The 14,723-nt window shown below is 41.1% G+C and overlaps 1 protein-coding gene across 6 annotated transcripts in view; it reads left to right on the top strand.

Moving 5' to 3' along the window:
- Positions 1 to 22: 22 nt before the first annotated feature.
- The window catches only part of LOC105862613 (bromodomain-containing protein 8), a 28,054-nt gene continuing 13,353 nt past the window's right edge, over positions 23 to 14,723 (top strand). For 5 of the 6 annotated variants that reach the window (XR_012913958.1, XM_012749047.3, XM_075996079.1 and 2 more), the window contains exons 1-9: positions 23 to 174; positions 1,079 to 1,175; positions 10,326 to 10,395; positions 11,370 to 11,419; positions 11,634 to 11,756; positions 11,876 to 11,956; positions 12,384 to 12,448; positions 13,820 to 13,956; positions 14,497 to 14,715. Coding sequence is in view for 5 of the 6 variants with exons in the window: in XM_012749047.3 (XP_012604501.1) it covers positions 156 to 174; positions 1,079 to 1,175; positions 10,326 to 10,395; positions 11,370 to 11,419; positions 11,634 to 11,756; positions 11,876 to 11,956; positions 12,384 to 12,448; positions 13,820 to 13,956; positions 14,497 to 14,715 (861 nt within the window). In the remaining variant the exon portion in view is untranslated. The remainder of the gene's footprint in view (positions 175 to 1,078; positions 1,176 to 10,325; positions 10,396 to 11,369; positions 11,420 to 11,633; positions 11,757 to 11,875; positions 11,957 to 12,383; positions 12,449 to 13,819; positions 13,957 to 14,496; positions 14,716 to 14,723) is intronic. The other variant, XM_012749046.3, reaches the window with a different exon arrangement.

The following is a 14,723-nucleotide window of genomic DNA, read 5'->3' as shown; positions in this document are numbered from 1 at the left end:
CGGACTTAGGCCGCTCGCTTCGCTGTGGGTCGAGGGGAAATCTCCGTTTCCCAGGAGGCACTGCGAACCAACGCCGTACTCTATTTCCCAGAGTTCCCCGGTTTCGGCCCAGCCAGACTGTTTTCTCCTCCGAGGTTGGAGACTTCGGGGCCAAGATGGCGACAGGAACCGGCAGTGAGTATGAGTCGCTCTTGCGTGGAAGGCCTTTGTAGAGTCGAGGCGAGGCACCGCATTTCTGTTACACGCTTACGGGGTGGTAGAAGTGGTTTGCCGGAGGGCCTCGGGTTTTCAGAGACCCGAGCTCGACGGCGTCGTGAAGGCCAGCGTTTGGAGGCCCAGAAACCTAGGGTCTTGTGTCTCTGGGAGGGAACGGAGGTTTGGGATAAGCAGCTCAGTGAGTCCTTGTGTGGCAGGAGCTCTGCGGGGTAAGCCATAAGGCACTCTAGAAACCTGGACGTGCAGACGAAGAGACGTTGTGGGCTATATGGAGTGGCCAGCATCTCAAAGAGCCATTCATTTTCTGACCAGCGTTTGTGAGCTTGTGGAAGTGGGGTCTTTTAACGATGAGGTTTTTCTGCCACTGAGGAAATTGCGTTTCATGCATTTAAGCCAGTCGTCTCTGTTTCAAGGATAGAAGAGATCTTTTAGGCCCGACAGTTGGTGGGGAGGGGCTGAGAGAAGTAAACAAGTTTATGCTAAGAGGGAGGCGGGCGGTAGGAGGGGCTGGCCGCTCGGAATCTTGGGAAATAAGACCTTGCGTTCTGTTTGGAATGAAAATACAGTATTCTTAAAACTGAGGCTTTCCATAGAACTGTTTAATCTGGCATTCCCTGTTTTTTAACAGAACGGAGCATGAAGCCATGGCGTTTGAAAAAATAAAATGTTCTATAGTTCGCATTCAACTAATAAGTACCACCTCCAGTGGTGGTGTTTCACTGAATTGGTGAAAATCAAAATTTGGTGACAGTAACTCACTTTGTTCTAACAAGTTGGGATGTTTTGTATTAGGCTTTTAGTCCTCCTTTTGGGGCTAGAACTACTGTCTTAGTGGTTGTCTATAAGCCTTCTTGCCTTTCAGAACACAAGCTGCTGAGTACTGGCCCCACAGAACCATGGTCCATCAGAGAAAAGCTGTGCTTAGCATCTTCTGTCATGAGGAGTGGAGATCAAAATTGGTAAGGTATCTCAAATTAGTTCCACTTAAGAACTAAAAATAGAGAACTTAGAGAAACTGTAAATGCTTTTTGGAACAAAGCAGACTAAGCATAATTAAATACAGATTTTTTTTATTTTATTTTATTTTTTTTTGAGACAGAGTTTCACTCTCTTGCCTGGGCTTGAGTGCCGTGGCATCAGCCTAGCTCACAGCTACCTCAAACTCCTGGGCTCAAGCGATTCTTCTGGCTCAGCCTCCCGGGTAGCTGGGACTATAGGCATGTGCCACTGTGACCGGCTAATTTTTTTCTACTTTTAGTTGTTTGGTTAATTTGTTTCTATTTATAGTAGAGAGGGTCTTGCTCTTGCTCAGGCTGATCTCGAACTCCTGAGCTCAAGCAATCCTCCCTCCCAGAGTGCTAAGATTACAGGTAAGAACCACCACGCCTGGCCTAAATACAGAATTTTGAGAAGGACTTGAAAATAAACTCAGGCCCAGGGCCTACAAGGAAAAAAAATTGGTGAGGTATCTAGGATGTCTCCTTTGTTGGGTCTCAAAAATTGTTGGGCATATTTTCATACTGGTGGATTCCTATAGTTAATCATATTAAGCTTTAAGCAGCATTTCTTTTTTTTTTTTTATTTTTTTATTTTTTTACCCAGCTGACACCTTGATTGTACAGCATTTCTTTTTTTAACAGCTTTATTGAGATATAATTCACATACTATGAAATTAGCCCACTTAAAATGTACAGTACAATGGTTTTTAGTATATTCACAGAGTTGTGTCACCATCACCACAACATAATTCATTTATATAGAACGTTTGTGTTTTCCCTGAAAGAAACCCCTTACTCTAGCTATCACTCCACATTCTTCCATCCTCCCTATCTCCAAGTAACCACTTGCCTATTTTCAATCTTAAGATTTGGACATTCTGGACATTTCACATAAATGAAATCATATAATATATGGTCTTCTGTGACTGACTTCTTTATCACTTAACACTTTAAGGTTCAGCCATGTGTAAGGTATATTAATATTTCATTCCTTTTTATAGCTGAACAATGGTCTATTGTATGAGTATACCACATTTTGTTTATTCATCACTTGATGCACATTTGGTTGTTTCCACTTTTGGTTTTTATGAATAATGTTACTGTGAACATTTTTGTATAGATTTTACGTGGACAATGTTTTCAATTCAGTTTTCCACCAAAGGAGTGGAGTTGCTGGGTCACACTTTAACTCTGTTTCTTTTTTTTGTGTGTGAAACAGAGTCTTACTCTGTTGCCTGGGCTACAGTGCCGTGGTATCAGCCTACCTCACAGCAACCTCAAGCTCCTGGCTCAGGCGATCCTTCTGCCTCAGCCTCCCGAGTAGCTGGGACTACAGGCATGTGCCACCATGCCCGGTTAATTTTTTCTATATATTTTTAGTTGGCCAATTAATTTGTTTCCACTTTTAGTAAAGACGGGGTCTCATTCTTGTTCAGGCTGGTTTCAAACTCCTGACCTTGAACACTCCTGACCTTGAGTGATCCTCCCACCTCAGCCTCCCAGAGTGCTAGGATTACAGGCTTGACCCACCACCCCTGGCCCTCTGTTTAACTTTTTGAGGAATTGCCAAATTGTTTTTCAAAACAGACACCTCTTTTGACATTTCCACCACCAATAAATGAAGGCTCCAATTTCTCTACATGTGCGAGAACACTTACTGTCTTTTTGAGTATAGCCATGCTAGTGGGTATGATATGGTAGCTCAATGTGGTTTTCATTTACAATACTCTGATGACTAATGTTGAACATCTTTTCATGTGCCTATTGGCCATTGTACATCATCTTTAGAGAAATGTATACTCAGTCCTTTGCCTGTTTTAAATTGAGTTATTTTGGCCAAGCGCGGTGGCTCACGCCTGTAATCGTAGCACTCTGGGAGGCTGAGGTGGGCGGATTGCTCAAGGTCAGGAGTTCGAAACCAGCCTGAGCAAGAGCAAGACCCCATCTCTACTATAAATAGAAAGAAATTAATTGGCCAACTAATATATATAGAAAAAATTAGCCAGGCATGGTGGCGCATGCCTGTAGTCCCAGCCACTTGGGAGGCTTAGGCAGGAGGATCACTGGAGCCCCCAGGGGTTTGGGGTTGCTGTGATCTAGGCTGACACCACAGCACTCATTCTAGCCTGGGCAACAAATTGAGACTCTGTCTCAAAAAAAAAAAATAAGAGCTTTATGGTTTTATCTCTATACATTTAGGTGTTTGATCCATTTTCAGTTAATTTTTATGTATGTTGTGAGACAGGAATCCACCTTCATTTTTCTGTATGTAGATAACCAACTATAACCACACCATTTGCTGAAGAGACTTTTTTTCACTATTGAATCATCTTCGTGCCAGGGAATGGGACTGTGGGTTCCTTCCTTTTTTTTTTGAGACAGAGTCTCGCTTTGTTGCCCAGGCTAGAGTGAGTGCCGTGGTGTTAGCCTAGCTCACAGTAACCTCAAACTCCTGGGCTCAAGCAATCTTTCTGCCTCAGCCTCCTGAGTAGCTGGAACTACAGGCATGGGCCACCATGCGCAGCTAATTTTTTTCTCTATATATTAGTTGGCCAATTAATTTCTTTCTATTTATAGTAGAGACCGGGTCTTGCTCTTGCTCAGGATGGTTTTGAACTCCTGACCTCGAGCAATCCGCCTGCCTCAGCCTTCCAGAGTGCTAGGATTACAGGTGTGAGCCACCATGCCCGGCCAAGACATACCTTTTTTCATTTTTAGTATTTAACTTTCTTCTTTCTCTTTTTCACCTTAGGATCTGAAGACACCCTTTAATTGTCTAAAGCCTTATAATCATTTAATAAGCAAATTTGTGTTTATATGGTACCTTTCTACTATAAACATTTAAGTAAATTTACAAAAGCGTCATTACTGGTCATACTTAGCATTTCTGCAACTATATATATTTCTCAAATGACTTTTCAAAGATGATCCTAATTAAAACTATCAAATCTAGTTCAGTTAGTTAACAATTCAAACACAAGGCATCATTGTAGTTTAAATTGTTCCATTGTACTTTAAATTGATCTTGTCACTCTGTGACAATATCTCTCAAAAAATTTGGTGAGGTGTAGTGGCTCATGCCTATAATCCCAGCACTTTGGGAGGCCGAGGCGGGTGGATTGCTCAAGGTCAGGAGTTCATAACCAGCCTGAGCAAGAACGAGACCGTGTCTCTACTAAAAATAGAAAGAAATTAATTGGCCAACCAAAAAAATATATACAGGCAGTACATATATCATAACTCTATCCCATGAACAAGATTTAATATTGACTTGAGTTCGGATTCACTTACGGTTAAATTAGTAGGATCATGCTTTGTATTGATAATAATTCTAATTGTTCTGTAAGTGACATTTATATTTCTTTCCAGTGATTTCAATAGAATTGATCTTTAGCTGGATTTTTTTTTTTTTTGGAGACAGAGTCTCACTCTATTGCTCGAGCTACAGTGCCCTGGCATCATCCTAGCTCACAGCAACCTCAAACTCCTGGGTTCAAGCAATCTTCCTGCCTCAGCCTCCCGAGTAGCTGGGACTACAGGCATGCGCCACCATGCCCGGCTAATTTTTTGTATATATATTTTTAGTTGGTCAATTAATTTATTTCTATTTTTGGTAGAGACGGGGTCTCGCTCAGGCTGGTTTCGAACTCCTGACCTTGAGCAATCCGCCCACCTCGGCCTCCCAAAGTGCTAGGATTACAGGCGTGAGCCACCACACCCGGCCGGCCTTTTCTTTTAATAGCTTTTTTGTGGTATAATTGATGTGCAATAAACTGCAAATATTTAAAGTGTAAGATATAGTACTTGAGAGCCGGGCGTGGTGGCTCACGCTTGTAATCCTAGCACTCTGGGAGGCGGGCGGATTGCTCAGGGTCAGGAGTTCAAAATGGGCCTGAGCGAGACCGTGTCTCTACTATAAAAATAATAGAAAGAAATTAATTGGCCTATATATATATATATATATATATATATATATATATAAAAAAATATAAAATTAGTCGGGCATGGTGGCGCGTGCCTGTAGTCCCAGCTACTCGGGAGGTTGAGGCAGGAGGATCGCTTGAGCCCAGGAGTTTGAGGTTGCTGTGAGCTAGGCTGATCCCACGGCACTCACTCTAGCCTGGGCAACAAAGCGAGACTCTGTCTCAAAAAAAAAAAAAAAAAAAAAGATATAGTACTTGTGACGTATGTATACACTGGTGAAATAAGCTGTCCACACTCAAGATAAGTATCACAGTGTCCATCAATGGATGACTGGATAAGGAAAATGTGTGTGTGTGTGTGTGTACACACACACACACACAATGAAATACTATTCAGCCTTAAAAAAGAAGGAAATCCACCATTTGTGACAACATGGATCATCCTGGAGGACATGTTAAGTGAAATAAGCCAGACCCAGAAAGACAAATACCACAGGAGAGTAGAATGAGGGGCTGGGGATATGTTGGTTCAGAGGAATCAAAATTTCAGTTAGATAGGAGTAATGAGTTTAAGAGATCTATTGTAGGCTGGGCGTGGTGGCGCATGCCTGTACTCCCCGCTACGGGAGGCTGAGGCAGTAGGATTGCTTGAGCCCAGGAGTTTGAGGTAGGCTGATGCCAAGGCGCTCACTGTAGCCTGGGCAACAAAGTGAGACTGTCTCAAAAAAAAAAAGAGATCTGTTGTACAACATGGTAACTAGTCAATAACAGTATACTCTTGAAAAATTCTAACACAGTAGATGTTGTGTTCTTAGCACAAAAATGATAACTGTGAGGTGATACAAGTAATAATTATCTAGGTTAAGTTAATCTACAATGTATATATACTTGAAAACATTATACTGTACATAGTAAATTCATACAGTTTATCAGTTAAAAAAAGGATATTCCAGGTGTGGTGGCTCACGCCTATAATCCTAGCACCCTGGGAGGCGGAGGCGGGCGGATTGCTTGAGGTCAGAAGTTGGAAAAAAAGGATATTTATAACAAGTAAAGGGCATATAAAGTCATACAACGTAGAAAGTCAAAGTTTTCTTTAGCATGTTGAAGTTCCTTATCCTATTCTAAAGGAGTCTCTCTTTACAGTTAAGCATGTGTCCTTGCAGATATTTTTCTATACATAACTTGTGTACTTTTTTTTTTTTTTTTTTTTTTTGAGACAAAGTCTCAATCTGTTGCCTGGACTAGAGTGCAGTGGTGTTAGCCTAGCTCACAGTAACCTCAAACTCCTGAGCTCAAGCGATCCTTCTGCTTCAGCCTCTCGAGTAGCTGGGACTACCGGCATGCGCCACCATGCTCGGTTAATTTTTTCTATATATTTTTAGTTGGCCAATTAATTTCTTTCTATTTTTAGTAGAGACACAGGGTCTTGCTCTTGCTCAGGCTGGCTTTGAACTCCTGACCTTAATCGATCCTCCTGCCTCTGCCTCCCAGAGTGCTACGATTACAGGCATGAGCCACGGTGCCTGGCCACTTGTGTATATATTTAAGCTTAAGAAAAAAAGAACAGGAATGCTGTGGTATACGTAGTTTTTAATTTAAAAAAATGTGCCCATAATATGCCAAAATAAATTTAAAAAAAAAGAATGTCATGGGCCTTTTTCTATGCCAGTAGACTAGATTTTTTTTTTTTTTTTTTTTTTTTTTTTTTTTTGAGACAGAGTCTCGCTTTGTTGCTCAGGCTAGAGTGAGTGCCGTGGCGTCAGCCTAGCTCACAGCAACCTCAAACTCCTGGGCTTGAGTGATCCTTCTGCCTCAGCCTCCCGGGTAGCTGGGACTACAGGCATGCGCCACCATGCCCGGCTAATTTTTTTTTTTTTTATATATGTATCAGTTGGCCAATTAATTTCTTTCTATTTATAGTAGAGACGGGGTCTCGCTCTTGCTCAGGCTGGTTTTGAACTCCTGACCTTGAGCAATCCGCCCGCCTCGGCCTCCCAAGAGCTAGGATTACAGGCGTGAGCCACAGCGCCCGGCCAGACTAGATTTTTAACTTGTTCTTTTAAGAGACTCAGTAATATTCTGGTTGTATCTACCATAATTTGTTTTATCTTCACTTTGAATGGACTTTTAGGTTTACAGTTTTCTGTTTTTTTGTGTTTTTTTTTTTGCAATCACACAAGAGGAGGTTTATTTTCTGGCTAGCCAGGGTCCAAGCCCCAGAGCGCCAATGCAGTGGCCACTCTCGCAGGCAAGGACCCCGTCCGGAACAACGGCATGCCTTTTATCCCTGTGGTGCACAGGCTGCGCACAAGCTGACTACGCATGGATCATGCATTGACCTTTAAAATGATTGGTTGCCCACTATTGCCTTTTGAAATAATTAGCGGGTTGGTTGCCCTCTATTGCCTGATGGGCCAGTCGGCTGTGCTTCAATGACCTCATCCCATAAGTCCCCATACAGTGATGTAGCAAGCAAGCAATGACCAGAAGCAAAAATTTGCGGTTAGCTCATTGCCCAGGTTTACAGTTTTCTGATCTTTGAATCAGTATTTCTGTAGGGTATATTCCTAGAACTGAGATTGCTAGATCTAAGGTGTATGCATTTTGAAGTTTAAGAATCTTCCTTTATAGACACTAAACATCACAAAATTTTTCTAGTTAAAATAGTTCATTGTCTAAATTTTTTCCCTTTCTCAAAGGTATATGTAACTGCTAGACATATCTTCATGTCAGTTTGATAAAATCAGTATTAGCATAATTTGATATTCTAGCTTATAGCAAATCTGACTTGTTTTATTAGCCTTGTAGACTATACTAGGTAAATGTACAGCTCCCCTTATACTTTTCGAACCATTGAAAATAGCTCAATAGCTTCCTTTATTGGTTTGAGGATTATAGATTAAAAACCTTTATCCTAGCAGCTAAAAGAGCATAAGCATTGGTTAGCATAACCTTGTGACTGTTGCTGTCATAAGCATTGACTTTGCTGCTTCTGTTTTCTTTCTTTTTCCTTTCTCTCTCTCTTTTTTTTTTTTTTTGAGACAGGGTCTTCCTCTGTTGACTGGGCTAGAGTGCAGTGACGTTATTATAGCTCACTGTAACCTCAAATTCCTGAGCTCAGATTATCCTCCTGCCTTAGCCTCCTAGGTAGCTGGGACTGCAGGCATGTGCCACCATGCCCAGCTAATTTTTTCTATATATTTTTAGTTGTCTGACCTGTTTCTTTCTATTTTTGTAGTAGAGACAGGGTCTCACTCTTGCTTAGGCTGGTCTCAAATTCTTGACCTCCAGCAATCTTCCCGATGCTCCCACCTCCTGCTAGTCCCAACTCTTAAATTCAAGCTCCCACCTTGGCCTCCCAGAGTGCTAGGATTACAGGTGTGAGCCACCACACCCAGCCTAATTCTTTAACTTTTTAAAAAAAACATTTCAATCTTGGATCCATTTGGGGCTTTTCTTTGTATAAGTCAGGCTTTCTCAAACTACAGCCCTCAGGCCACATGTGGCCTGAGGAGGACATTTATCTGGCCCGCCTGGTGTTTTTGCTGCTGCTTCCTAGTGTCCTGCTTAGCAGCTGACTAGTTACCGGTCCACAGTGTGCATGTGTGGAATGTGTGCTGCGCTCTCCAATAGTCTGAGGGACAGTGAACTGGCCTCCTGTTTAAAAAGGTTGAGGACCCCTAGTAAGATGTGAAGTTAAAATTTTATTTTTTCCTTATAGCTATCCATATAACAATATTAAAATAAACTTCATAAAGGAAAAGAGCTCTGAGATACCATTATCCCAACACAGAATTAAACTTGTTTTCTTTTTAAGGTTATGAAATATTATTTCAATCCCATAGAGAAGTGTAGAGAACAATATAGAGTAGCCATGTACCCCTTACCTGGAATTTTTTTTTCTTTTGAGACAGAGTCTCACTTTGTTGCCCAGGCCAGAGTGAGTGCCATGGCATCAGCCTAGCTCACAGCAACCTTAAACTCCTGGGCTTGAGCAATCCTGCCGCCTCCACCTCCCAAGTAGCTGGGACTACAGGCATATGCCACCATGCCTGGCTAATTTCTTTTTCTATATATATTAGTTGGCCAATTAATTTCTTTTTTTTATTTTTATAGTAGAGACGGGGTCTCGCTCTTGCTCAGGCTGGTTTTGAACTCCTGACCTGGAGCAATCCGCCTGCCTCGACCTCCCAGAGTGCTAGGATTATGGGCGTGAGCCACCTTACCTGGATTTAACAAATCTTAATATTTAATAATTTTGTTAATTGATAATTTAATATTTTAATATTTTCTTTGTTCTTAATAAAGAAATAAACAGACACAGTTCAAGCCCCAATATACTCTTCTGTGATCTCATTCCAGTCCAACTGTTTTCATTTTTGCCTGTCTTTATTTGACTTTATACAACTTTTTTTTTTTTTAAGAGATGATGGAGTCTTACTGTATTGTCCAGGCTGGACTTGGACTCCTAGGCTCCAATGATCTTTCCACCTCGGCCTCTTAAGTAGCTGAGCCAATAGGCATGCGCCACCACTCCCAGCTCCCTACAACTTTTTTAAAGGCTGTGTGATTGTAGTCATAGCAGAAAATTGTCATATTTTTTCAATTAATATTATAAATATATTCGACAGCACTATGTTTCATTATTATTTTTAGGGGGTGTTTAATATTTCATAGAGTTGAGGTGCTATAAGTTAGATATCCTCTTATGGGCATTTAGGAAAAGTTCAACTATTTATCAGATCAAATCTATGTGAACATCTTGGTGCTTTCTTCTTTTGTTGAATTATAGCCTTACCTTATGTTCCCAGGAGCTGTATTAGTGGATTAAAAGACAATAACATTTTTGGTTCTGGAATATATTACTAGTTGCTTTTCAAAAGATCTTTTTTAAAATAACCAAATCAGAGCAAAATTGACATAAAAATATTTTCCCAAATGAACAGAAATAATACTTTACCAGGTGTACTTTACTTCACCTAGTAAATGTAACATCCAGGAAAATTGTTTTGGCAATGACTCTTTCTCTCTCAATGACTTTTAAGTAGTTGTATTATTTTCCATAGTCCAGAAAACTTTTCAGTGTCAGTTTTTTATTCCAAAGTTTGTACTCCAGATGAATTCTTAACATACTTCTTTTATTCTTTTCTGCTTACTGTGTAATAAAGCTTTTCTCATTTTATAGGGTATCAGTTAGCAGAGCAATCAAGCCTTTTGCAGAACCTGGCCGCCCTCCAGACTGGTTTTCTCAAAAAGTAAGTTTCCAAGCAAGTGTTCTATTTATTAGAGCAGTCTTTGAAATGTGAAGTGGGTTTTCCACTAGGTCTTGCCTTTTAATTACAAGGCTTTTAGACCATGAATTGGAAGAATAGTTGAGAATGCCTTTTACGTTTTCCCACTGTTTACTAATTCATACATGTATGCTCCTATTATAAGCTCTTATCAGTATAGTGTAACAGTTAAGAGCCTAAGCTTGAGAATTAGATCTGAGTTGAGTATGAGTCCACCTCAAAATTTTGGACTGAGATCCTCAGTTTTCTCATTTGTAAAATAGAGATAAGACTTGCTTCAGGATTGTTGTAAAGTTAATTGAGGTTATAAATATAAAGCACTTAGCACAGTAGATTTTAGGTGTAAATAATGGCTAATAGGTTGCCTTCCCCAAATACATAAACTCCAGGCCCCAAAATTCCTTTTTCTGTGTAGTGGTATTGATTATTTTGAATTGATTTGATTACAGATTTATTTGTTTTGCTAGAAACCACTCAGATGTTCTTCTCTATACCTCTTTTTTTTTTTTTTTTTTTTTTTTTTTGGAGAAAGAGTCGCTCTGTTGCCTGGGCTAGAGTGTCGTGTCGTCGTCAGCCTAGCTCACAGCAATCTCAACCTCCTGGACTCACGCAGTCCTCCTGCCTCAGCCTCTCGAGTAGCTGGGACTACAGGCATGCGCCACCATGCCCAGCTCATTTTTTCTATATATATTAGTTGGCCAATTAATTTCTTTCTATTTATAGCAGAGACGGGGGGGTCTCACTCTTGCTCAGGCTGGTTTCGAACTCCTGACGTCGAGCAATCCGTCCTCCTCAGCCTCCCAGAGTGCTAGGATTACAGGCGTGAACCACCTGTACCTTTAACCTGTGCCTCTATTATATATACCTTTAATCTGTTGAAACTTTAAAAGGTTGTTCCTTTCCAGGCTTGCTCATGATATTTTCATTCTTTTCCTTAGCATTGTGCTTCCCAATACTCAGAGCTTCTAGAGACCACTGAGACCCCAAAGTGAGTACAAAACCAGGTACTTCGGCTAAATCCCTTTAGTGGAGAGTGTTTATTAAGGAAGTCTGGTTTATATCTATTTATAATTACTGGGTGATAAAAGTATAGCAGAAATTAAGGTTAAGTGGTAAAGAAGGCTCCAAGAAAGCATATGAGAGGGGAAACAAATGTTCTTTCTTTCAAATTGATTTTTTTTTTTTTTTTCAATTTTTCACAGACGGAAACGAGGCGAAAAGGGAGAAGTAGTAGAAACTGTTGAAGATGTCATTGTTCGGAAACTGACTGCTGAGCGAGTTGAAGAACTAAAGAAAGTGATAAAGGAAACCCAGGAGAGATATAGGTATTTATCAGAATGTGAAAAGGTTGGGAAAGACAAAAGGGGCTGACTTTGGGATTGGTCAGAATTTTCAAAACAGTAAATTAAAAACCCAGTCACTTTATCTCTCTTTCTTCCTATAGACGGCTAAAAAGAGATGCAGAACTAATTCAAGCTGGACACATGGACAGCAGACTGGATGAGCTTTGCAATGACATTGCAATGTGGGTTATATTATATTGTTCTTCCATCTGTGCTCCTTTCTTTCTTTTTATCTTTTTTTTCCCCTCTGGTAATCTGCCTATTTCTTCCATCACCATCCCTACAGACTTGAGGCAGATTCTGCAAAGGGAAAGCTGCGGAGTAGCCTGCTGGCTTTGGGTGGGAGGGATTAAGTCATAGAAGGTAATGTGATGGAACATTTCAGTTTGAGAACACACTTAGTTCTAACTTAAAAATGGCTCTAGTTTGCCTCAGTGAAGAACTAGGAGTTAGACAGTATACACCAATTCTGTTTCAATGATTTGAATTCCTGGTTAGGCCTTTACTCCAGAAAATGCTAGCCTGGCAAAAAATTTCTTTGTGAGAGCACTGTGAAGTTTGGGGAGAAGCTAGAGCTGACTAGCATCTAACCCTTAATTCCCTGTTTAGGAAGAAGAAATTGGAGGAGGAGGAGGCTGAAGTAAAAAGGAAGGCTACAGATGCTGCATATCAGGGTAAGATGAACCTCATGCTTCTGTTTAGCAATTGATTATATGGTACTACATGCTAATGACAGTGGAAGATGATTTTGTCACGTATAATCTACTAGCTAGGCTGGGCGCAGTGGCTCATGCCTGTAATCCTAGCACTTTGGGAGACTGAGGTGGGCGGATCGCTCAAGGTTAGGAGTTCAAAACCAGCCTGAGCAAGAACGAGACCCTGTCTCTACTAAAATAATAGAAAGAAATTAATTGGCCAACTAAAAGTATATAGAAAAAATTAGCTGGACATGGTGGCACATGCCTGTAGTCCCAGCTACTCGGGAGGCTGAGGCAGCAGGATTGCTTGAGCCCGTGAGTTTGAGGTTGCTGTGAGCTAGGCTGATGCCACAACACTCACTCTAGCCTGGGCAACAAAGCCGGACTCTGTCTCAAAAAAAAAAAAATAATAATAATCTACTAGCTCAAATTGCATACTTTTCTCTGTTGTCTTTTCTTGTAACAGAATAAAAACTTTGTTTTCTTCCCTTAATGTCCAGGAAGAACCTCTAAAAAACAAGCTCTGCTTATATCTCACTAGACTTTCAAGTTGACTTTTAGAACAAAGGTGTGATAATAAGACATTGAACATTATTAAGGTTTTAGCAGTCAGAAGCCTGTGTAAAGATTGAGAATGGCTCAGTCATTGGATGAGGGAAGGAACTTAAGCATTTGCAGCTCTAGGAATACATGCTATGAGCCAATGGCCAATGAGGTCTTTTCCCCCTCCTCAGTTATCTATATATTTTTCTTAAGAGACAGGGTCTCAGTCTGTCACCTAGGTTGGAGTACAGTGGTGCAGTCATAGCTCACTGCAACCTCAAACTCCCTGACTCAAGTGATCCTACTACCTCAGCTTCCCAAGTGGCTGTGACTATAGGTGCAAGCACCACACCCTGCTAATATTTTTTATTTTTTATGGAGATGAGGTCTGACTATGTTGCCCAGACTGGTCTCAAACTCCTGGGCTCATGCAATCATCCTGCCTCTGCCTCCCAAGGTACTGGGATTACAGGCGTGAGCCACCGGATCTGGCCTTTTCCCCCTTCTTAAAAGAAAAATCTTAAGTTGCCGAAGAGTATACTGAAGGATATTTAAACCACTCTCTCACTCATAGGACCTGTGGGATAATTAAACCAATTTGTTTAGTGTGAGAATTGCCCTTTGAAAAAATTAGGCTATAAACTTACCTATCTCCAGAAGTGTTAAAGCTTTTTAATCCAAACTCATAATGCTGCTTTAGTAATGCAGCATTCCTATTTGTTCTTTATTGTATAATGGCAGACTAGTGTCTAGTTTCATTTGTTTACTCTTAAAGATTTGGGCATTGTCTGTTTTCTGTTCTAGCTCGTCAAGCAGTAAAAACACCGCCTCGGAGGTTACCTACTGTGATGGTCCGCTCTCCTATAGATTCTGCCTCCCCAGGAGGTGATTATCCACTTGGGGACTTGACTCCAACCACTATGGAAGAGGCCACCTCTGGGGTGAGTATATTTCCATCCATGGGAATTGATCAGACAAGGGGCAATCAGCTAGCAGAGAGCTGAGTGATGAGGAAACCACTTTTGGCCTGGAGGCAACTTCTTCTCAGTCTGAATGCTTAAAATTTAATTTACCCTGTTCTGTGTTCCAAGATAAGGATGGACTTAAAAACATTGAGGCATTTGACCTTTTGAGAGATAGGTAAAAGACTATGTTAAGGAATTGTTTGCTAAGTTTACTAGTCTTATGAAATTCCTGCAGCAATAAGGAACAGTTTTCTTATAAATAGCATATTGATAGTGGGCAAGGAGTTTGTTAAAGGCAGATTGGGTGGAATGGTTGGATCATTGTGGGTTTGAGTGGGTGAGAGTGAAAAAATTGTGGAGAAGAAAGGTATGGCTGAAAGCAGGAGGGCTAGAGGGTTTCTGGGCAATTCCACTCAGGACTAATAAAGTAATAGTTAGACACACTAACCCATCCAGATTAGTAGGGAACCTTCCATAGTTTGAGAAGTCAGATAAAGGTTCTCTGTTGTCTCTTAGGTAACCCCCGGGACTTTGCCGAGTACCCCAATCACCTCGTTTCCTGGGATTCCTGACACCCTTCCTCCAGGCTCTGCACCCTTAGAAGCCCCCATGACCCCAGTAACAGATGATTCACCCCAGAAAAAGATGCTTGGACAGAAAGCAACTCCACCCCCCTCCCCTCTGCTGTCAGAGCTCTTGAAGAAGGGCAGCCTCTTGCCTACTAGCCCCAGACTGGTATGGAG

The sequence above is a fragment of the Microcebus murinus genome, chromosome 21 (genome assembly GCF_040939455.1).
Source record: "Microcebus murinus isolate Inina chromosome 21, M.murinus_Inina_mat1.0, whole genome shotgun sequence".
Classification (NCBI taxonomy): Eukaryota; Metazoa; Chordata; class Mammalia; order Primates; family Cheirogaleidae; genus Microcebus; species Microcebus murinus.
The sequence above is the reverse complement of the archived record's forward strand: the minus strand, read 5'-3'. Positions and strand labels throughout refer to the sequence as shown.